At 41.4% G+C, this 24,854-nt stretch overlaps 1 protein-coding gene across 1 annotated transcript in view; it reads right to left on the reverse strand.

Annotated features, from left to right (window-relative positions):
* The window catches only part of cdh13 (cadherin 13, H-cadherin (heart)), a 292,151-nt gene that overhangs the window by 38,152 nt on the left and 229,145 nt on the right, over positions 1-24,854 (reverse strand). The window contains exons 9-10 of the mRNA XM_079163343.1: positions 13,365-13,547; positions 12,999-13,252 (exon numbers count right to left, since the gene is read on the reverse strand). Of these exons, the coding sequence (XP_079019469.1) occupies positions 12,999-13,252; positions 13,365-13,547 (437 nt within the window). The remainder of the gene's footprint in view (positions 1-12,998; positions 13,253-13,364; positions 13,548-24,854) is intronic.

The following is a 24,854-nucleotide window of genomic DNA, read 5'->3' on the forward strand; positions in this document are numbered from 1 at the left end:
GTCCTCACACAGAAAAATGACAGCATTGATGATGTAATGGGCCAGAAGTCTGCATTCGTCCCCTACGAACATTCAACACTGCTGTTTCACATTGTTTCTTCCTGAAGCAAATCTCTCTTGAAAGGTGATTTAGTATTGCACTTTCAAAGAGTTGGAGAACTCACAAGAGACAGATAAAAAACAAAAAATACAATGGCCGACGCAATGGTCTGGCATTTGGTGCTGGGCGGGCAGCGTACAGACGATATGCAACAGCCACGTGGTGCTGCTCGTGACGCAATTAATTCGAGTGATGGCACTGAACCAAACCTTTAAAGTTGTAAGCCGCGAAATGGAAACAATGACTTGAAAGACGCCAACATGTTCTGTAGGGCTGCAAGGGAACTTCAGAGAAGTTTTCTGTAGATGATCTGTGCAGCTTTAATAAGACAATACGCATAGAGGTGATATATCAGCACACATTTACCGTTATAGGAGTCCTTTTGGGATTTATACTGGTCATTTTGACACAGCTCCCACAGCTCCCGAGTCAGACTACTCCGAGCTACAGATCAGGTTAGAGTCCACGTGTGACTCCCAAAGCATCCGCTGACTTCATCCATCTGTCTCTTTAAGCTGAGCCGGTTTTTCTGCTGAGCCCGTGTGGGTTTGCAGGGGTTGATGGGTATTCATGCCCTCACCTCCCTCTCCGAATGAGCATCATTAAGTTTTCACAAAACAGCCATAACAATCTAGGACAGCTGGTCAGGTCATGCATATACTTACTTTATAAGGTAAATTGGTTTTTCAGCTCGGGGTCTGGACCTCCCTTGTGAGATGATTTTTGGGGGTCAAAGGAAGATTTACTTAAAGTTAAATTATATGCAAAAAATATGCCAGTGCTGGATTTCTCCTTTTTTCACTTTTGATCCTTGTATAATACATTATACTTAGCTCTTGGGCTTGTTACTACAATCAAATGCATCTCTTCTTTCAGTGATAAAGTTCATTACTGACACATCTATATCAGGGTGTTGCAGGCTTCACTTCATATTTAAATAATTGTAAGTTGTTCAAAGGTACTCAGTGAATACAGATGGGGGCACAGAAGCTAGACTGCTGTCTGGCAGATTAAAATGCCCAGCAGTAAGGAAGAGATAGTGATGCAAAATGAGACAAAGATCTGTGTCAAACAACACCAACGCAACATGTCATTCCCAGGTGTTTCTACGAAGCTTGAAAGCATAATGACTCAAACTGTCTGAGGCAAAGGGAAATGCATCCAAATTGAATGTGTATATGGCTGTAAGTACATGTGTATAACGAGAGAAGAAGGTCATATTCCTCTGCTATGTTTGGTCACTTGAGAAGCTGATCATTTTGTCCTCCTATGAAACTATTATAAAATACATTTTACCCTCTTTACAGAAACACACACACCAACAGTACCACATAAGAGCGTAGTCTTGCTATTTTAAGTGTCAGTGTTCCCCATTTTCAGTTTTCTGCAGTGCACTGCAACTTACACAAGTGTATACTCATACACTTGATGGCAATGACAGCATATTACAGGAAAACCTATTGTGCATTTCTCTCACCACTCCTCTTCCCCCCATTTCTCTGACTTTCTCTCTTCTTCTGTCCTGACTTTCTGTCGGCATTATCGTACTATCTTTAAATGTCTCTCTATCACTTGATATCGCCTCTCTCCTGTCAGCAGGATCTTCCAGTCATTGGAGTCTAACTTACAGAGAGGAAGAATGCTCATAGTGTGTTTCTATCTGAGAGCTACTGAGTGTGTGTGTGTGTGAGCAATAGATATGAGAAACGCGTAGTAGAAAAATGCTAGGGTTTGTGCCGTCTTGTGTTTGGCCGTAACAACTGAACACTTCATCCAAATCCACAGCCAGTAAAGCGAGAGCAGGAGGGTAGAGAGAGGCGACGTGTGCAGGGCAGAGAGAGCGAGCCAAGAAAAGGGATCAAGAATGGAGATAAGACAGGGACACACGAGACTGGAACTGTGAATAAATGTGCAATGCCAATGAATTCTCCCTGCTTTCTATCGCAGCGTCCTCCCCCTCTCGTCTCGGCTCTATTTTATCTCTGGTGGTGTCATCTGAGGAGCCAGTCAGAGTCCACCCTACACCCACATATCTCAATGCCAGAGCTGTATTGACCTGAACTGTCCTCTATTTAAACCTGCTCAGAGGGCCTAGAGGATGTGATAGGGAGGCACAATGAATAGAGGACATAAATATCTAGAAACTAAAGAAAAAAGAAAAAAGAAAAGAAGGGATGTGCAGAATACAGAGGCAAAAGTCTTCATGTTTTAAATGGATTGTGTGCACTTGCATTTAGCTCACTCAGACCAACTCATTGGCAGAGGCGCAAGACTGAGTCCTCTCAAAAGTCATGTGTTATGTGCTCACACCTCCATTAAAGTAGCTATGGTCAATATGTTTATATTAATTATAGATTCCACAGCTACTTGTATGCGACGGGTGTCACTCGTAGTGACAAACCTACAGAAAGTTATCATGTGACCCGTGTTTGGTGTTTTTTGGGGCCCACAACGTTCAGTTCAGTCTCACTGCTCACATCAGCAGCTACAGCAGACCGTTTTTTTTTTTTTTTTCAGTGAAAAGATGTAAAAACTGGCTGCACACTACCTGCCCAGAACCCAGCAGGAGACCGACAGTGTACGCCGCTAGATAATCAACCAAGTCAAGCATTTACTGTAGCTGCCAAATATTTCCCCAGGGAGTTGGTGGAGACCAAAACCCGAGCTTAAAGAAGACTGAATATGGGACTAACACTCGCCACTCTGCCAGAAACACGACTCCAAATGAATGCTTTATAAGAACGTTTATAAGCTAATGAAAAAGTCTCCAAACATCATATTGAGATGTAAAAGCCAGACAATTGCTGACTGTTAGAATTGATAAAATGGTGATAGAAAAGACGAACATAAACAAAACTACTTTTTTACCTTTCACCTGTTTACTTCCCCTGCAGATCTTAGGCAGTTCATTGCAGAAATCAGGTGCCAGTTATTGGCATAAGACCTGGACTAGCACTCCCACTTACATGAAAGGAACGGAAAAAATCTCTGCATTTCACTTTGAACACGAGATTGAGCTTAAGTGGAGCATTAACTGTAATATAAGTCAGAGGTCAAAAACATTTGTGTTCCTTTTGAGCTGTGATAAACTTTGAGGCATATTACAAATTCTGTCTCGCACATTTTTTTTGTATTACAGAGGAAGAAAAAGAGAGAGAGAGAGAGAGAGAGAGAGAGAGAGAGAGAGAGAGAATTTGGCTTTGAAGCCTTTGTGGTTGAAAAATAAGGGACTCCTTTGGGGTCACCTACAAATTCCTCGGTCAGCCGCTCTGGGCTGGATTTCAACTTGAGCTGAACTGACCACTTTTGGCCAACCACTGCTCCAGGCCATGTAGACAAATTACCCATGTCACACCTGTTCATATTTCTGCTCTGTATCAGCACAGTGCAGCAGGTCTATACAGGGGAAATAAATGTGACAGCACTGAGAAAGGGGAACGCAAACGCTGGCGCCTGTCGCATCAATCATCTGTCACAGAGGTTTAGTCGGGGTTTGTCTTCGTGTACGTGTCAGCGGGAAAGTATGTGAACTTGGACAAAAAGGTGTAAAAGAAGATGTGAAGTGCGTGATGGAGTCTTAATTAAGATATCTACAGTGCTGGATGTGCATATGCATTATTATGGAAAGGCTGAGGGGTTTAATTGGCAATCATGGAAGACTGTCACAGCACGTCTTCACGAGATGTGGTAAAAACTCTTTCCTGTCCTTCATCCTTACCATCTATTCAACTTCAAGTCATCCCATGTCAAATCCTGACCGTAACATATCAGGAGGCAGGGAATAGTTTTATAGGAACACATTAAACCACACCACTTGCCAACAGCCGATGAGTTATGCAAAAATCAACAGACGGATCAGGCATTGTATGTGTGAATTAAAAGAGAGAAAGGTGCAAAAAACGGAGAGAAAGGGACTCAGTGGAGAGGTGGTTACGGAGAGAATTGATCCTGTCTGAATGAGTGACAGAAGCTGCTTTCTTGTATCTTTAATTATATTCTTTGTACCCTGATGTCCTCTTTGCATGTCTGCGTGGGTGGCAGCGCGAGAGAGGACAGTCTCTCTCTGCTTTGTCTGTCTCCTCATTACAAGTTACTGATCCAGTGTCCTGTCCTAGCTCGAATCAGGCTTGGCCGAGAGCGCGGCTACATACGGAACACAACCTATACGTTTGATTTACCTTTCACACAACCTCAAAGGCTCTCTTCGCTCTTTCCGCTATTGTTTGCTGCGAGCCAGGTAGTGTCTAGAGGAGGCTCTCTGCCAACACCACTCGACAACTGCAGACAGTCCACTGAGTGTGCTGAACAAAGACCCACTGTGTCGACTTAACAGCAACAGTGGGGCGAGCGCAGAGAGAAGGCGGGCTGGAATGAGAATGAAAGGTTTGCATTGTCAATATTTGGCAGGAACAGAGACGAGTATGCAAGGACACTCCTTTGAAACGCGAATGCAGAGAGAAGGCACAGGAGTGTATCTATCTGCACATGCACATAGTGACACCAGTGTGCTCTCCGCACTGGGTGCGACATCATTTTCATAAATTAGCAAGCTTGAGTAACACAGCACAGGACAAAAAAGTTATTATCATAATAAGGTGCATAATAGCACCTCTTTGCATCAGTAGAAAAGCATAACCTTGTAATTAAGAGGAAGAAAAGCAATTTACTACGGCTTCACAGCACAGCATCCCGCTCTCCCTGTTCCTCTTGGCATATTTTGGGATTGTTTTAATTATTTCCCGCCATTCTGACTGTATGACTAAAGCCTCTCCCTCCCCCACCCCTCTCTCTCTCTCTCTCTCTCTCTCTCTCTCTCTCTCTCTCTCTCTCTCTCTCTCTCTCTCTCTCTCTCTCTCTCTCTCTCTCCCTCCCCTCCTGTACCGCGTGTTTGGCAAGTCTTTACTCAGCTGCTAGAAATGAGAAACAAATCTAAACATCTGATTAGCCTGTAATCAGCCCCTTCACATCCCCAAAGGACAGATGAAAGAGAGGGGGGGGGGGGAATGGAGGAGACTGCGTGACTCAGCCTGTTAAAATGAAAAACCGGCAACCCATATCCTTGAAACTTTCTCTGAGACAGCCCATCTTCTGCTCTTAGATGATGCAATGCTGCCTCAAACAGTAGTTTCTCGGTCCTGTCCCATTTTACGTGGCAGTTTGGTAGGTTTGGAGGTTTGAAGAAGTATGCGAAGTGATGCAGCAACTTTACCCTGTTGGCAAATGCCAGTTTGATTCTATTTTGACATCCTTAAGCAAGCCAGCACTGCATATATGAGACACAGTGAAAACCAATTAAACTCACTCCCTTCCAGCCACTTAGTTGAGGGTACACGTGGGTTAAATACGTACATTTTTCTGTCTACTGAATGAATTCCAATTTCTGACAACTGCTGTGCTTCTACAGAATCAATGCCTCTTATTGCACTGCAAACAATGACCTCACAGACCTGAGCCATGGCAGAGAGAAAAGGTGTTTGAACGTGTTGGTTCAAACTAAATACAAAGGGCAAAACAAACAAGCTGGATTCATTTAAACAGGGCAACAATACAGGAATCACGATGCCATATTATATCGTAGCTTCTACAATTATTACGTTTATGAAACTGTTACGATATGCTAGTTTGCAGGTTTACATTTCTGTATTAAACCTATACAAGCGGTCATTAACAATGCACACGTGCAGTTATCAAATCAAGGAAAGATGATGGTATCCTACACACACAATTTGAGGGTTCATTTTGAATGTTATGCGTTGACAGAAAGGGAGAGACGGGGAAGGAGACAGACAGCAAACTTCTGGCCAAACAAATGTGCCCTGCTGTTGTGTGAGTGTGGCCACTTTGAACTTTGGGCAAACTTTTTGAATTAGCTAGCACAAGTTCAGCAGAAGTGTTATTGATTTCCTCTTTACTTTACTCTCCTGATTCATCGCCAGTATCTTGTACTCTGTGCTCTTTGCAGCATCCAGAATGTTTAACGTGCCCAGCATATCTGGCCGGACACATTTGCGGGGCAGTCTCAGTCAATCAAATCTTCTTTAACGACAATCTACTTGTGTTATTAAAAATATGTGTCAGTCAGTGGATGAATTACTCTCGGCTGGCTCCTTCCCAACATTCTGTCCTTCCCTGTGTGCTCTCTTGGTGTGTCTTGCTGTCAGAGATGGGCAAAAATACATCAAAATGTATTTTGATACAAAATACAAAATACCCCCAAATAAATGTATTACAACAAAATACAAAATACAAAATACTGGTGCCAGAAAATGTAACAAAATACATGTATTTTGTATTTAAAATATAGGAAATACTTTTTTCTAGATTTTCTGTTTTCTCACAATGTGGTATAGCAGAGCATTCAGGTTTATATAATGTACACAAAGCTCTGGTGAACCCCACAAACAGGAAGAACAGTCACAGAATGTCAGTGTAACTAAGCAAAGCTATTGAAAGACAACAACTTGATTGATTATGTATATATATTTTTTTATTAATGGGACTTAACAGCCCATAAACTTTGGCTTTGTATCAACAAGAAAATATTCATCACATATGACATACAAGCTCCCAATCTCCCTCTTCCTATAGCTAGCTACTCGACTGATAAGCTAACTTGCTAAACACTGGCTATGCACTAGCCTAGACAGCATGCTAGCGTCATTAGCATGTTAGCATCGATCGCTAGCTTCATATTATAACCATCACCATGTATATACAATAGGCTATGTAGCCAGACCCAGACATAAGTTATACATCAAGCTAGTTGACATCTGTCACACTCAGATACAATATTTAACTTGACAGACAATCCGTTGAATTTGAAGATCTGAAGACTGAACTCGTGAACTGTTTTTTGATTCGTGGAGAAAGTATTTTGAGTATTTTAAATACAAAATTACTCCACTAAAGTATTTTGTTACAAATTACGTTAGATTTTGAATCGGCCCTATCAAATACAAATTACAAAATACTCAAAAGTAATTGAAATACGTATTTCAAATACAAGTAATAGAAATACTGCCCATCTCTGGTTGCTGTTATCTTTATCGCATGTCCTGCATCCTCTCTGTCTCTCTTTTTGTGCTTCTGTCTGTTCTCCTGCGTAGACGGGGTCAATTTCAGACACATCTTAAGGTGATCACACTGACTGACCCCTCACAGGTCAGCCTTTCGTAGCATTCGACACCTCCCTCCTTCGCACAGACTCTGTCATCCGCACATTCTGTCTGTCCGTTCGCTCTTTGACCTGTCTCATTCTCTCCTCCTTTACCTCGGCTCCTCAAAGCTACCTGCCAGTTTTCGTGCCTGACATTCCAGCTTCCCACCCTTCTTCCTTTAAGTCCCATCCCTTTTAACTTGAAAAAGGTCGGAGTGAGAAGTGGAAGTAGACAGCTGCTGAATTATGGACGACCCAACTGTTTGAGATTCTCTCGATTTTCAAAAGCCAGGAGAGGAAAACAAGTTAAATGTACATCAGAGAAGATGGAGAAGTCGTAGTCGAGAGAAGGCTGAAGACCTTGCATTGTGACAACATATACATCTGAAACACACTGGACATGTTTTTATTGTCAATGCTATTGATCATTTCCCCCCCCTTAGACTTTTTATCCGTCTGATGTTTATTAAAGCATTCTGTTTTATCTGCCTACAGCTTCTCCATGTGGTGGAAAATCTTTGGAAACGTACATTTCGAAAAAAAAACACTAACCACACACACTAGACAAGAAAAAATATTAAGAAAACTAAGAATAAAGAAATGTTAGTATCACCTCTGCAGACTGTCAACCATGATTCACTGCACTCTGTGTTCAAACCATGGCCATGAGTGCTAAAAAAAGATGTTCTCCTTTTCCCATCAAGCGTCAATTACTTCAGTGTAAATAGTTATTTGACAACTGACAGAAATGAGACCTAATTGAAGTAGCCAAACTTTCTGAATGACACTTTAGATTATTTGCTCCCCTCTTCACAGCCTACTGAATTGGCACCGGAGCAAAATGAAGAGTGAATTTTAAGATAGGATTTGAGTAAATATTAGAGTTAACTTTCTGACTAAACCTTCTTACAGATTTCAGGGTACAAAACTACCCTGAAGAGCTACATATTTCTTCAATGTCAAGCGCCCACGCGACAAGCCGAACACTTCTGGAGTCAGAGGCTTACCACAAATTCAGCAAAGTTTTATTAAAAGCAAGTCCAACTCTCTCCGTCTCCCATCAAGGCTGTCTTTCGTTCTCTCCGTCTGATGTCACTTTCTTCTTCAGTGCTCTCATAAAACAATTCTACTTGACTAAAGCCCTTAAACAGTCAATATGGCTAGAAGAAAGACAAATCCCCCCACAGCCTAAAAGTTTGGCCGAAACACACTGAACCGAACTAATAAAGACCCTTGTTTGCTGTAATCATGTAACGTGTCCGTTTACAAGACAGAGAGGGAGTATAGACAGTCCAAGGTCAGTTTTTAGTTTGAGGAAAGGAACATTGCTTTGTTTTCGTTTTTAATTATTTTTTTCACCACTGTTCCAAAAAAGATTTATTAAAAACATTACTCTTTTTGCCGCGAACACTGTTTTAATGAATGCTATTTAACATTTTTAAAAAACATATATTAATAGATGTATCATGTTATTCATGTGACTTGTCTTGTTGTGTGTCTTTTTTTATCATTTGGACTTAATTACAACTCCTCCAGAAAATCGTTTGCCTCATGTCGTCACCATTATGAAATCAGACCATTCATCAAAGTCTTGGCTACTTCAAAGAGTTTGTGGTCAAAGTGTAAGAGATTTCATTTATTTATTTAGTGAAATGTTACACCCTCACAGGCAAATAACCTTTTTCTCAACAACATTAAGAAGGAAAAAAAAAAGGCAAAGGAAAGGTTTCTAATAACCTGGATAATGAGGTAGCCTCGATGAACCCTGCGAGGTTCTTCTTGGCTGTGGGCTTGAAACCAGGCTAATGAGAAGCTTCACAGCACAGCCTGTTCTTATACTCACTGTAGTGTGAAGCATATTGCAAAAACTTCAAAGAGAATCAATAATTGTTGTAATTTGAGTGATTAGACCTTCGAACAAAATTCCCATTAATGTGCATGGAGGTAATGCGGTGTCTTAAAGCTTGATCTTGCTTCTGTCATCCTGTGTAAAACATGAATGAAGACCGAAACTGAAGTGGAAACTGAAGTGATTAATACCGCATTAGGTAATGTGCAGCACAATTATGGACGAGGTATAATAAGGACACCTTTGTTCCTGCACCTGCTCTCTAGATGTCCTCAGTGAGCTCCTTGCAGCTGCAGGTCCCCTGATTGCTGCTGTGATCACCACCTGCCTGCACACCTGCCTTGCATCAGCTAATTAGTGTTTCAGAATGTACAAACGAAGGAAACTATCATGCTCTCATTGTCTGGGATTACTTTTTTTGCAATCTTTCTTCGTACTCTAGCTCGGTGTAGCTAACGCTGCTAACGGTGGCTCTGCTCAAGTTAGGATCGATAGTAACACCCTGCCGCTGCTGTGGTTGGGTCCAACAAACACCAGGAGACCGCTGTTCGTTCCCCATGTGAAAGTGACTTATTTGACACACCTGCCCACTTCAGTAACGGCACCGCCGTAGTTATTTTAACTCAACCGACGATCTTTTTCTAAACCTAACCAAGTATTTTTGTTGCCTTAACCTAACTAGGTTGTTTCCTGTGAAAGTAGGAGTTTATTTTGAAAAGACTGTATGCATGTAACCCACAGAAATTGACACGTGTTGCTGACTTTCGTAGGAAAATGCACGAAAAATGAGGAGTAACCTTTCGTAGGATATCATATGAACTGTTGTATAGATACGTTGCATGAAGCCATCTCCTTTGGGCAATATCCAATCACATTCAACTTCCATAAATTGTGTTCCTTTCGAAAATGTCACATCACAGAAGATAAATATAATCTAACTGTAACTATAACTACCATTTTAATTAAAAATCCTATCTCAACAGATCCCCTGTATTGTAGTGCATGTTTTTGTAAATTTCCTTTTACTGAGTTTAATTAGCTCAGCTCGAGCTTCACAAATTGGCACTGGCTGAAAATGTCACCTGCAACTATCAATTAAGCTTTTCCCCATTAATCCTGTCTGAATCGGGCCTGGTTCTGCTTCGGGTCCAACTACTGTCCAGAAATGTCACCCGTGGCAGATTTGCACAGGTTTAGGAACACTGATGAATTATTATAGATCACAGATGGACCCCAGGTAGCAAAAGTCCCGTGCAAATACGGCTAAGCTGCTCAGTGTAATGCAAATGTTTCATATGTTGAGTTGTTCAAATTTAGCAGATGGCTACTTTTTGTGTCTCCACCTGCTATTTCCTGTCAAAAAGTGTGCAGACCAGGTTGTTGTGTAAAATGTAAAGTAAACACGAGGAGGCCTATTTAGTGATGTGCATTACTTTTCTTAAAGAATGAAATAGTCCTTACAAATACACACATACAAGCATGTATGTGTGTGTGTGTGTGTGTGTGTGTGTGTGTGTGTGTGTGTGTGTGTGTGTGTGTTGGGCACTGTGTGCTCCTCACTCTGACCACCAGCGAGTCACACAGATTGTGTTCTATGTCAAATGCATTTGACCTACGCATTTCAGAGGGCAGACACGCTGAGACACAAACCCACATCCACACAAACATCCACATTTGCAGAGTGATGCAGAGACAGACAGGGAAGGAGAGAAGAAGGTAAACAGATCTCCTCCTATTTCTTTTACTATATTTTTTTCATTCTGTGCACGCTCTCTCCCTATTTCCACCTCTCCAACTGTCTGTTTTTCACAATGTCCTCAACCTGTCTGCAGGTCACAGCTATGAACACTTCAAAGTCACTGTTACTGGCAAAGTGTCAGAGGATGAAGTTACTACAAACACAGAGGCCATGAAATAAATACAGAAATGTATGCTGAAGATGAGAGAGGCAGAGCAGCAAGGACAGAGTTAGAAAGATGCAAATATACGACTTGGAAGATCAGTCAAAGATGCAAAGAAGGTGTCGTAAACTGAGAGCCCGCCGTGGCTATACATAGACGAAATGTCACCAAATTCTTTGGAGAAGGCTTTTAAGTCAGCAATGTAGTTTAAAAATACAAATGCAAATATCAAAATAGTCGGCGTGTCAGAAAAGAAAACATAAACAGACGACAACTAGTGAAACTTCCAAACCCTAACTTAACCTAATCTGAGTGAGTCATATAGGAATTCATTCTTTTATGCTGTCGTTCAATGACAACTTTCTATTGAAACTTGACTCTTGCATCAGTAGGAAGTTTGTTTGTTGGAGTGCTATTCAGGAGCAGTGGAAGTGGTAAATGGGTTACTCAAGACCCATAGCTGCTGAAGGATGAGCAGATAAGATGCAGTCAAGAAAAAACATTTAAAACAGTTTTTCTACTTCACATTTGGTTTGGAGGAAAGCTTTCACTCCTCGATAGTGTGATGCATAAAGTCAGGGAAAGAGGAACTTTTATAACCCCGTCTCTACCTTTCTAATTTAAGTGGTATCAATTCAGTCATATCAATGAAGCTATGAGGCACTAAAGATCAAAGATCTCTTCATCTATGGACAACAAAGTAACATCATCTATTATCTATGTCTATATATCTTTCATCTCAGTTTACTTTTGATGTCCAAATTTCATTTGGATTTTAAATCAAATTATGGCCATTGACCAATGTTAATACAAATATTAAGGTGAAATCAAGAAAGGCAACGCAAACTACCAAAATACAGATAGACCTCGGCCAATCACGTGGAGCTAATGGATGAAGATTGAAATAAGCTTCTGGCCTAAGGGAGTGTTTAATAGAGCGCGTTTCTTGTTCCTCCCAGAAACGTGTATTCAGAGACCAGTTTGTGTTCTCAGTTTGTGTTTTGAAATTCATACGGTCGAATGACCTGACTTGTGATCTCAGACCACCACTTGTCAAAGCTTTATGGGCACAGGTCCCGACTCCTCTGCAACATTCAGTCGAACTCCTCCAAGTTATGTAGCATTTGATACGGACACGGTGACTACGTTTCACAGCACATAAAGCGGCATCAATCATTTGAGCATTAAAGTCACAATGTGGTGAGTTTTATTTCCCCCGGGTCATTATTATCCCCATGTGTTTATTTAACACTATTTTTTTTACATGATATATAACTCCAAGGGTGCAGAAAGAGAGCAATCTTAATCGAGAACAAATTAGGCCTGAAAGCCAATAAATGCAATGATGAGTTTCCCATCTAGTAAAAGGAAGTGCAGCACACGCCATGGGGCTCCCTGTGGCAGCAAGAGAAATACTTTTTATTGTAGCATATAGTGAAACTAATAGCCTTCCTGTTATGATGATGGTGATATTTGAGGGAAGGACATTTTCTGTAACATAGTTAAAGTTAATGAGCGGTCCCATTCTGTGACTTTTCAGTCGACTGGGGTGGATGGTTTGACCTGTGCCAGTAAATCGCAAATTGCCCGGGCAGAATATTTCATCTGTTTGTACAACACAGACGGATAAAGCAGCCTAACAGGCAAAGAAGAAATTGGGTACGAAGGGATGGAGGAGATGTGAATTAGATGAGTGGGATAAAAATATCTGAAAGCTCACTGACAGAAGAGGACGGCCCTGCTATGAAAGAAAACGTTAAGTGCTTCTCAAAGAGTCCCATTAGCAAACGAGACTTAATGATGTTGCTAATCTGAACAGAGGGAAACTGAATGAAAATCAGAACGCTCATTACTGACAATACTGAGCTACAGCAGATGCCATTCAACCGCACAAACATGCTCTCTCCCATTCGCTTACATGCACACACAGGACAAGCAGAGTTTTGCAACTCTGGCCCTTTTTCCACATGATTTTTACCCCAGGCTCCTTACCTGATGCTCTGGATCTGTAAAATATCTGGATCTGTGGCGTTGAGTGAGGCCACAAAGCTGCCTAAAGGAATGTTTTCCATCCTGGTGACTATCAGGGGGTCGGGGAAGAAGACGGGGCCCTCGTTGATGTCCAGGACTGTGACATGGACAGTGGCTGTGGAGCTGGGGCCGTAGCCGACATCAGGCACCAGAGCGTCCTCGTTCTCCACTTTGATGAGTAGCGTGTGGAGTGCTGCGGCCTCGTAGTCCAGAGGCTGAAGGGGGGGGGGGGGGGGGGGGTGGATAAACGATTGTGAATGTAAGAGAAGGGTGATTATGTTACCGACTGCAGCGTATGAATGCATCGGATAGTTTGATGTACTTTACCTTGGCAACGGACAGCATTCCCTCATTATTGTCTGGGTTGGTTTGAATCTCAAAGCTCAGCGTGGGATCTCCGTTAATTATCGAGTAGATCGCTCTCCACGCCCCCGTGTCTGGGTCGTCCCTGTCGTCTACTGTCAGGTTGACCACCACTCCCGTAGAGCCCTCGTCCACGAACGCCTCGAACTGTTAGAGGAGACGGACAGACAAATCACCATTAGTGAGCAAGATGAGCTGAGGAAACTGACACCTATTGGCTGCAACAGGAGAAATCAGCCTGGACTCAGATAGAAAGGAGACAGGGAGGATGGTGTAGACGAAGACTTTGTACTCGGAGTAGATTTAAGTAAGGTGAATTTTAGAGGCAGCACGACTGCATACTAAGTCAATAGAAAGACACAAGTGGATGACAACATGAATTGATGGAAAGGCACCTGCCCGAGTTGATAATGTTTCAAACGTATCGCTATTAAACACAGACTGCACAACAGTGAAGTAGGAAAATGTGTCTTCGCCTTCAGTCTGATTGTTCATTTAAGATACCCTGTGGCGTTTTTGACCACTAGTGGTGCAGTGGAGCGATGGTTTGACGATTTGACTGTTTGGTTTGCATTTTGCACACACGTGAGCATTGTTGCTGGTGGTGTCTTGCTATTTCACTGGTGGCAGAAATGCACAAAGAAGCGTTGAAATGTGCCAACAAAGACAAGGAAGAAGACGACTGCAAGCAAGCAAACTATGGATATTAACAACGCAGGATTTAAATAATTCTAAACAAATGGCCTTGTAGGTGTTTTATGAGGATGCGTTCCAACATGTTTGTTAAACCTCAAGGATAAACACATTGCATTTCGTGACAAACACTGATGCAAACTTAACATGGGCACCTTTAAGTCTTCTTCCTCTTTATATATTGCATAATCATCCTCATCATTAAAATAATGGATTTTAGGGAGAGCACTGTAATGTAAAGCGTCCCACTTTTGGCTATTTTTCTCTCCTCGTGTATGTCCTTTCGTTAAATTTCAGCTCACTGATACAGCTGTGAAATGCCAAAGCTATTTTTATGCCCTGGAACTACAGCTGAAAAGAGGGAAAGATATTAAGAACATGAAAAAAGAAATAAAGAAGTATGCAAAGAAATGTAATAGTCGAGTCCCATATTCTGCAGTCGAATCCAAGAAAAGACATTTGAATTTGAATGCATGGACAAACAGCACAAGTAATAGAATAAACACTCGTTGTGGATTCTCCACAGTGCATCTCATTTACCTTTCAGTGTCAATCACTCCCAACCTCTCTGCTCATTGTTGGCAGCACGCCTCAATCAGATTCCTATCGAAGCATTCTGCCAGCAAGGCTCTCACTAAAGACTACATCCTGAACAGGGGTACCATTGCAGAAGCTCCAGGCAGGCAGAAGCAATGCTGTAACTGTGTATGTGTGTGTGTGTGTGTGTGTGTGTGTGTGTGTGTGTGTGCGTGTGTGTCAGGACCATTATAGTGTCGGAGCTTACAGTGTAATCTTTCAGACACAGAACACTCTGTTTAAGGATAGTGCTGGTCCAGCCTAGATTACTGCGTCTCCTGTCAGCCCACGGTATTGTTGTTTCGCAGATTACCCTTTTACCGCCTTACACTGCCTGGCTCCATGCATTTATCTGAAAAGACACAAACATTGATTTCTCCTCTTTCCTTTCTTTTCTCCCTTTTTTATTCATTCAAAGCTAGTTTAAAAAAAGCCCCATTGAGCCGTTGAACAGTCATTTAGGACAGAGAGGATGGAGGCACAATGTTCTTTAAAGAAGGAGGTTATGTTTGAACCCACATGGGCATTGTTGGCCCTTTTGTCCTGCAAGCCTGCGGCAGTCAGGTACAAACGCATCATGTGGAAATTAGGAGGCTGTTGGAAACATAAATAAGCCAAGTGCTCATTTTGAAAACAAGTGGGATGTACTGGAATACAAATTTCAAGATTTAGCGAAGAACCCTGAAGCAGTGAAAGACATTTTGCAAACATTAAATACATGCCCCCACTGCATGTCCTCAAAGACACACGCAATCTGATCAGAGACAAATGCACGCCACTGGCATCGCCATGCTCATCGTCCTCTTCTGGACATCAGAAGAGCAGAAGACTCAAATGCAACATTTGCAAGCTCCCTCGCTCTCTCTCTCCTCACAAACACACAAATGCAGGACAGACGCACAGACAACAGCCACTTAGATTGGGTTTAATCATGTGGGGCAGTCATGCGGTTGGAGGAAACGCTGTGTTCTGTGTGATGTGGCCACTGGGCTCCTGCCCTGCCGCTGATAAGGCCTCAATTCCACCTGAAGCACAAAGCAACCAGTCACCTGAAAGACTAGAAGGAAATGACTAACTACGAGGCAGAGCTTCTAGCCTCAAATGACTTAAACACATTAAGAGAGAGACGGGAGGGATGGCCAAAGAGGAATAAAAAAGGTCTGCCTTAAAGTTCGCTTTAATCCACGTGTTTGTGTGTGTGTGTGTGTGTGTGTGTGTGTTGGATATTTTTTATCTGAGACTCCCAGCCCCGGGCAGAGAGCCAGTTACTGTAGTGCTTCTCGCTGAGTCAACTCAGAGAAAAAGATGACCAGAGGACCAGGGCAATGCAGGCCAAGAGTCACACGCACACTTTACGGGACATTACATTGACTAACATTCATTTGGAGACTTGCCTTAACCCTAACCATAACCGCCAGTTGTCTAATCCTAACCTTTACCCTAACTAACCTTTAACCAAGTCTGTACCTTAAAAGGTTGTGGAGACGTGTCCCCAAAAGGCTGGCAAGTCCCCACAATGTAAATACACAACAATGCACACAGACAGACAGACAGACAGACAGATAGACAGACAGGCAGACAGACAGACAGACAGACAGACAGACAGACAGACAGACAGAGTCCATAAATCACATCGTCCTACACTTAGACATTTAAGATTTCAAGGAGTAAAAACTACAGTGTTGCATTGATTTTCTGCTTCCTATCTCTTTTATGCCTGACTTTTTCAATAATCTGTCCCATAAGTCTTCAAGGTAATGCCATCATGCCAAAAGATAACGACTGATTTGAGGCAGAACAACTTAAGAGGAAAAAAAATGATGAATGGATAATGTCAAGTTTTAGTCTGGAGTTTCAACGCTGTAATTTTTTGATTGCGCTATTTATACCTTTTGATCGTGATGGTGACTTTTGTTTGTTTGTTATTACAGACTGTCATATGTGTATGATTCATGTGAACCTGCTGTAGGAACATGATGCTTCAGCATGGTGTGCTGACCCACTAATGACTCTGTTGCTAAAAATAAATGCACCAGATCACATGTCTTGCTATTGGTGTTATTAGGTCTGCATGTTTATTTTTAATATTTGATGATTACTGAATATCTTGTACATCACAGTTAGCTATTTTGCTGCTGTGGTTTAGAAATGTCTTTGTATTTTACTATGGTTCAAAGTATCCATTGATTTGCATCCATTCCTGTGCCGTATAAACATTGTTGTATCATTGTTGTATTACAACTATATTACCATTCAACAATGATTTAATGATTTATAGAAACAACTTATGCAGACGTGATGTTCACAGTATTGGATGACACTAAAAGTTTAAGAAACCAGTGCCTGTCAGGAATAGTAGGAACAATCTCACATATCATGCACTCAAGTATGTGATCTGTAGTTAGTGCCATTATACACGTCAGTCAAGATAGAGTGGTGGTTCAGGTTCCACCAGCTAGCTAATGAAACCGAGTGGATGTGGGTTTAGTATTTACCAGGTCAGAGATGGCATGCATTTAAGCCATTCTAATGGCATGGTTCTGGGAATGGCTCTTTCACTCTGTAGTGTGTCAATTTTTTAACACTCTGGTCCAGACTGAAATATCTTGGGTACGAATAAACATGCTGCCTGGAAGCTAAAGCAACTGAGCACTTTAGTTTGTGTGATCTCTTAAAATACTGTTACTGACAGGAGATCAGTACGATTCATATTCACTTTCTGTATATTAATGTTCACACCAGGCCTGTTGCTTTGCAGTGCTGTGCTTTCAGATTTTATTTGAGTTAAATTAAAATGACTATATTACATGTTTACAAGGCTTGAAGTTGCAATTAATAATATAAGCAGTGTAACCTACATGAAAGAGCAGTATGGTACGATAGAGGTAGAGCGGGTCATCTTCTAATCCCCGGTCTGTGTGTCCTTGGGAAAGACACTTAACCCCAAATTTCTCCCAGAGCTGTGCCATCAGTGTGTGAATGTGTTTAAATGGGTGAATGCTGACATGTAGTGTGAAGTGCTTTGAGTGGTCTGAAGACTAGAAAGGAGCTATACAAATGCAAGTTTATCCATTTACCATTTGTTGACTGTATCCGATATTGTGTTGATCAAACTACAACATGTTTTATTGCTTGTGTATCTTGTGACTTTTACAGAAGATTTGGAACTTCAAAAAAAAATTGCATACTGAATCACAAATGCAGTGTTTGTCTTAAAATATCTACATTCAATTATTTTCCCATATCGTTCAGCCAAAGCAAAACAGCTGCTTGATTTCTTCAATCACAACATGACACCACGAAACCTTCATCTGGACACTGTCAACATCATTCAATGCACTTCTTCTCCAACAGATGGGGGTGCAAAGGAAGCCTGAAATTCTGGCAAAGGGCCCGAGAAAGAGATGTGAAGCCTTGGAAGACTATAGACGTACACATCTGTCAGCCTTACCGAACACTAAACGCTCTCTGCCTCATTAACACTACTATGGAAATTGCCTCCTATTTCTTATACAGGCTTTTAATTTGTCTTTCATTGCCAGCTGGCATTGTTTGCTTGTTACAAACCACTGACTAAGACCTTTTTCTTCTTGTCTGACTGTTGTGTTCAGAGCTGTGGCCGATACAAGGATAAAGACAGAAAGACATGAGCAAAAAAGTGTTTGTTTTGATACTGGCTGCTATAAACCACCAAGTTTATCATTCTGACTTTTCCATCTTGGCTCCCTCTCATAGACATTCACAAGTAAAGAGATGACCGTAATTGCAGTCAAGCACACACACAAATGCTGAACCATATTCTTACAGATAGTATGCAGCACCATACCCTCACATACACACACACACACACACACAAGCGGAGACGAATGGAGATCAACTTATTTCATTCCTGGATGTCTGTCAGATTGTGTTATGAATACAGATGGCAGTTAGGGCTGCACTGACAGGCAGCAAGACAGACAGTCGAGCAGCTGTTCGTTTGTCCTAATGGAAAGTACTTTGTGACACGTCCCCGCTGCCCCAAAGATTTGTTCTGAAAGGGAACACGCACAACAGTGGCCCATCACATTAAACCTCCTGAGACAAGACTGTTTTGCCTCTAAGTAACATTTGCTCCCTCATCACATCTCGGCAGGGAGGCGCTGCAGCAGAGGCATTTTAAGTTTGTGTTTCTGGACGAGTTGGTTTATTTTCAACCGTGTCTTTCTGAGCATTTTTATCACTTTTTCTAACTGCTCTAGAAGTCTATCTCTTCTTATTTGCTACTTTTTTGATCCTTACAGTTCTTAAAGAGCTTGTAAGCTGTCTACTGTAAGTGGATAAACCCTAATACACTATCTGGAAAAAAAACGACATGCACAAATCTGAAAATGACGTGGCACCTTGAAAACTTTGCACGATGTTGCAATGCACTAACCTATTTTCTAGGCCCCTTTTGACGAAATACCGAGGAAGAAGTTGTACAGGTAAAAGTCAAAATTAGAAAGAAATCCCCCTGATTTAAACAGGAATCATGTACAATTCCAAGCAGCCACTTGTCTTTCCTTTTTCTGCTTTCAAAAGCAGCTTAACTCTCAGCAGAACGAGGTGTAGACAGACAGCAAATCTGTAAAAAAGGCACCATTTTCATTATACTGTACCAGCATGAGGCTGAAATGACAGCAGGTGCTCATGATCAGTCGTCTTCCCACACAATTCTGTACATGGTGTGTATTGGCAACTTACCTCTCTGTCTAACCCCCCACTCGCTTTTCCCTCTTCCCCCATATCTTTAATCCTGCATACAGTAAGTGTGCCTGGAGAGTTAATGAGCTTACCTGTGTCTTTATTAAATTTGAACAGCGTCTGCTCAGGCTGCTTCTAAAGATAGATTTCCGATGAATCTGACATTCAGCAAAGCAGCTTTTCTACCTTTGCGGAACATGATAGCCCTCATAATTGTCAATGCAGCGGAAAAAAGAAAATAATCCTCAAGAAATACAGGCACACAGTGTATTAAATAACCACATGCTTCAAAAACACCAACAATCATTCACGTGTTACGGCTGATGCATTACATCGGATAGCAGCAGACAGACTGGAAAGTTCTGCTTCAGAGAGTTTTCTCCAAAAACCCAACAACCTGACAGTCCCCGCCTACTTTCTGCTGCATTTTGCTGCAAAGAGTTACGGTTGCTCATTTCAACTTTGTACATCTACCCCCAAGTAGAATGCTAAACTGATCATGACTCCTTCTGAGGAGAAAGTCCTTGGAAGTGCTCTCCTTTTACAATTTTAACTTGCAGAGCTGGTGTTCAACACACAGCAAGAGATATAAAACGGACAACCGAGGAGCTCAGCAATTCTTTTGCCCTATTAAAATTTTAAACTTCCTACACAACTGAGACATTATACATTTGTAAAAGACTATGTGCATATTACACCACCTCTACCAGCTATACTGGGCCAGGTTGCAGTGAGTCCCATGATGAGAGGTGTCCTACTGCAGCGACAAGGACATGATCCCTCGCTGGCTCACCTACGATCAAATGTCAATCGTGTTTGTTGCAGCACACAACTTAGCAGGAGCTTCGACAGTAACCTGAACCCCAAGTCTCTTTGGCAGTCGATGATATGTGTCTATCATGGCTGTATGAAATACAACCTCATTAGAAACATTCATAATTATTACAGACAAATTCTTTTAAGGTGTCCACTGACAGTGCAGCCCTGGTTTTTGACTGACAAAATATAAACCAAAATCTGCGGACGACATAGATATTTACTAATGCAGTAGTAAATAAATGAATGAATAAGTAAATGACAGATAGAATATAAGAACAGGAACACAAAGACAAATGTCTGTTTTAGAACAAGGCCACAGAGGTTACTTACTCCTTTCTATGTTTGCTCCACACTCCCTTTCTACAAGGATATATATACTATTCTATAAGGATACCAGGATATAGATTGATATTTTATGATGGGCAATTACACATAATTATACCTATTTTTATGTAAATGTCAATCAGCCAGTGACATTGGTTTGTTGGAGGAATAAAGACTATCTCAAAATCATCATTCTGCAATCTATGTTAATGAATAGAATGAACAGGTGCTTTACAATGACACATTATATTGCCACCTAATATTACATTTTATAAAAGCAACACATTTACATATTTGATCATGTCCTTGATGTTGCACAAAAACAAAATCAGTGGCAAGTTCCTTTGAGAAAATAAAAAAACATTGAAAAGATTGCAGCCTTTTCAGATCAGCCCATTGTGAGCTTGTGTGGAGACAGACAGCTGGCCTTGTGATTGTAACACATTCAACATTCTTCTGGGAAAACTTCACAATTGAGTGACTGAACACCTGATGCTATTCGATGTGGTCTTTCACACTTATTTATACTGCTTATTCACTCTTTATCTTAAGCCGCACTTCCACCAAGCGGTCCAGTTGAGCATGATAACATTTCTTTCAGATTTTCCATGAGCAAAAGTTGTTGATAGTACCAAATGAGTAAAAATACCCAAAACAAATCCGCCACTTTTAAGTAGTCAAGCTCTCGTCAAAAGCGACAAAAACATTTTCTATTCACTGGACCCACATTTCTAAAAAATGGCAGCCCACAAAACTACAACACACACGAGAATGAAGTGCAGATGTTTCTCTGTTCGGTTACACGTGACAGGTTGAAGATGATGGCACGACAGTACGTGTCTTCGCTACGCCGATTAGCTGATAATCATGCCTGCATCGAGGCGGTACTATCTATAGTGGAAACGAGATCAAGCACCTGCCTGGTACCAAAAAGCCAATCGAGTTGAGAAGAGCCGTTCGATGCAATGAAAAGTATCTGAATAAAATTACTGAGTAATTCGGTACCCTTCACGGGTTACCCTGTTTGATGCAGCACACTTGCTTGACATGAAGTAATAAAAATGACCTCATATGCACACTTGTCAAATAGTGGATGATGGAATAACTGAGCAAATGTAAAATGAAATATAATTGCAAATATATGCAAATGTGATCTTACATGTGGATCAGAAATGCTTCAGCAAGACGCTTATTTTTACTCTATGAATTTGACAATTTATCCACGGGAAAGTTAGGAGCTGACCGACATCATATCATTTCAGATTTTCCAAAGTTTCAAGGACATAATATATCTCACCACATCTCACTCTAACCTCATCCGAGAATGTATGTGTCAAATAACATGCACACACACACACAAATGTACCTTTGTCCTTCGTAAAAAATGCCCCGAACCGAACACACAGAGCTCAAATCCTTTCCCATCCCTTTCCTCTTTTGTGACAGAGATTTCTGGCCAACTAGGCCACCGTATCACCGAGGGTAAGCGCCGTGTGTATCTCCGAGCTAGTGAAGCAATCATGCAAGGCCTGGACTAATCCGAGACACCCGTTAGCCATCCCCCGAGACAGACCAGCACTGACAGGGCCCTGCTGCCCTGCGCCTGGTGCTACACCCCATCACTGCTAACGTCTTTATCAGTGGGACAGATGGATTGCAGGCGAGCATATTCTCCTGGTCATAACAGAGGAGGGAGGGGAGGAAAGAAGAGAGAGGGAGGGGAAGCGGACAGAGAGACAGCCAGGTGCAGGGAAAGAGCCCAACATTGAATGAGAAAAAAAAAAACAAAGACTGTGGCTGTCAGTGAGTTGGAGTGACAGGAGCGAAGAGGTCCATCATGGCCTTGTTATGAGGAGCTGGGGGAAATAAGCCCGGTCAGACATGGCGTTAAATTAGCAGAGCCAGAGAGAAGAGGAGGCGAGATGAGGAGTCCAAGAAAATGAAGGGAGGATCAGTATGTTGGAGGAGGAATGATATAACAAGGAAGGAAAAGAGACGTGAAGGGCAAAAGGTGCTCGGTGTGGAGGAAGACAGGTATGCCAGCACCTGCTCTGATACCAGCACTACAAAGGTTTAACAAGTTTCCCAAGGACAGTTGATCAAATTCAACACAGCACCAAATCCCACACACAGTGCACCTACGAGTAAGAGTAAACACACTGAGATGATATTATCCCATTTTGATTGGCAGAAAAAACAAAACACAACTGGAGAAATATTCATCTTTGTTTATGGAGCATGCTTTACACATCTAGCCTTTCAGACGACAGAGCTACAGAAGGATTCCATATCATTCATAAAAACAGGATTAGAGCCCTCGCTATAAAATTAATCAGGTCAGAGCCAAATCCCCTACAGAAGTAAAATGTAATAAATTTCATAGTAAGAAAGGATACCTTAGCTTATGATGTTAAAAGTGGAAGCTAGATTACACTGAATCCTCTATCCTTAAAAATAATGTAGTAAGGAGAAAATAACTGGCAGTTTGGCTTGCTATTCTTACATCTTTTATGAAAGGTTTTTAGTATTCTCTAATATTTCATCAGTAATTATCAGTGGACGTTGTGTTGCACTTTTAGCAGCTTTTCACTTCGAATGAGCTGCTTTAAAGTCAAACCGAAATTGGAATTTCTTAACTTTTTTTCTGAATCATTATACATACATCCCTAGTCTTTGTTTCCGACTTGTGACGTCTTCTTAATTTTCTCAAAGTTGAAAATACTATAAAGAAGCAATTTAAACTTAATGTGAGGTGGGTAGAGTAGCAGGACATTACATCGACCAATGAGCAGCCAGACAAAAAAACAGTGAGCTGTAAATGTGCGTACCTATCGGCCAATCACTCATCCTATCCTCAACTGTTTTTATTTTACCTCAAATCACACAGAGTTCACAAGAGTGACTTTATTCCAGCGGATCCTCTCTATTCAAATACTTCAGTTCCAAAGTTTACAGTAGTAGACTTTTTGAACTTTTTAAGTAGACTGAGTCTACATTAATAATACCTTGTTGTCCATTGCTTTATCCCATCTGTGTTTGGAACTTGTGATTTGCTCTGGACCCATTACTCAGAGACAGCTAACGCTAGCTAGACGCCCTCCTTTGTATAATATGAGGAAAAAACAACGCTGAATGTGCAGGAGCTGCCCATTACTCAGCAGGAAAAAATGAAGGAAAAGATACGTCTGCTGAAGTCAGTGATAACTTAGCAAGCTTGGGTAATAAGCTTGCACGTGGAAGCTAGATAACCTCTTCCTCCTCCCAATTGTATAATGTTAAATTGCAGTAAATAAGCGATGCTGTGTGCTTGTTGATAAAGGGGGAAAAAACATCTTCTATCAATGTTTATTGGGGGTTAACAGCAAGTCTCCCAGCTAGAATAGCTCATAAATGTCAATCAACTGTAAACAATAGAAAATGCCCACCCAGAGGCCTCTCACAGTGTTTCCATCAATATGTGAAAAAACATTTTTGTCTTCTTTTGAAAAAGAAAGAATATAATGCACAGCAGTTGCTGTATCATTATAGGCTGACAATACTGTCTTTAAGGGGCTGTGCCCGGCTCGGTTTCGAAGCTAGAGTTATAGACAAAATTGCCATAGCCAGTTTCAAAGGAGTCTCTTGACCTCCCGCCTCAAGATATCTGAATAACAATGCGTTCTTAGTACCCACGAGTCTTCCCTTTACAGACATGCCGACTGAATGTGAATCCAATGCCTCGCAATTGTTTGCATGCAGTGTAAACGTGTTATTTTTCCCTATTCCAAAAACATTTCTGCATGCTGGGGTCCCTAAACGGTCTTAGAATTGTATAAATTGTCTATGACTGAAAACTTGAGACTCTTGAGCATCCAGTGAGCGCAACTGTATGAATGCGTGATGATATTAGTCCACATAGAAGCCATTTTATTGTAGTGAGTATTGTAGTCACTGTGTAAAACGACCTGTTGTGAACTTGAGGATAATCACAGCCTCATGAAACTTTACAACCACCAACCTCGGACATTCAGATGATGCATGGTTTGAAAATAAGTGGGTTTCTGAGCAGTTTCTGAAACAGAAGTAATAGTTATTCAATCGCCTAAAAATGCAACCTCCAATTGTCAAAAGATTTTGGACAATCGAGCATGGATTGTTCGATGGTGTTCCTTTAGGTATCTGTGGCTAATGTGATATTTTTGACAATATTTGAGAAGTCAAAAACATTTCGCACCACATCTGCGAAACAAATGGTATCAACCCACAAATTGCTGCAACAATTTACGAGACATAAATGACCATGGGAGTTGGCATCCTATACTTCCATCATACTGTTCT

Source organism: Pholis gunnellus (assembly GCF_910591455.1).
Source record: "Pholis gunnellus genome assembly, chromosome: 7".
NCBI lineage: Eukaryota > Metazoa > Chordata > Actinopteri > Perciformes > Pholidae > Pholis > Pholis gunnellus.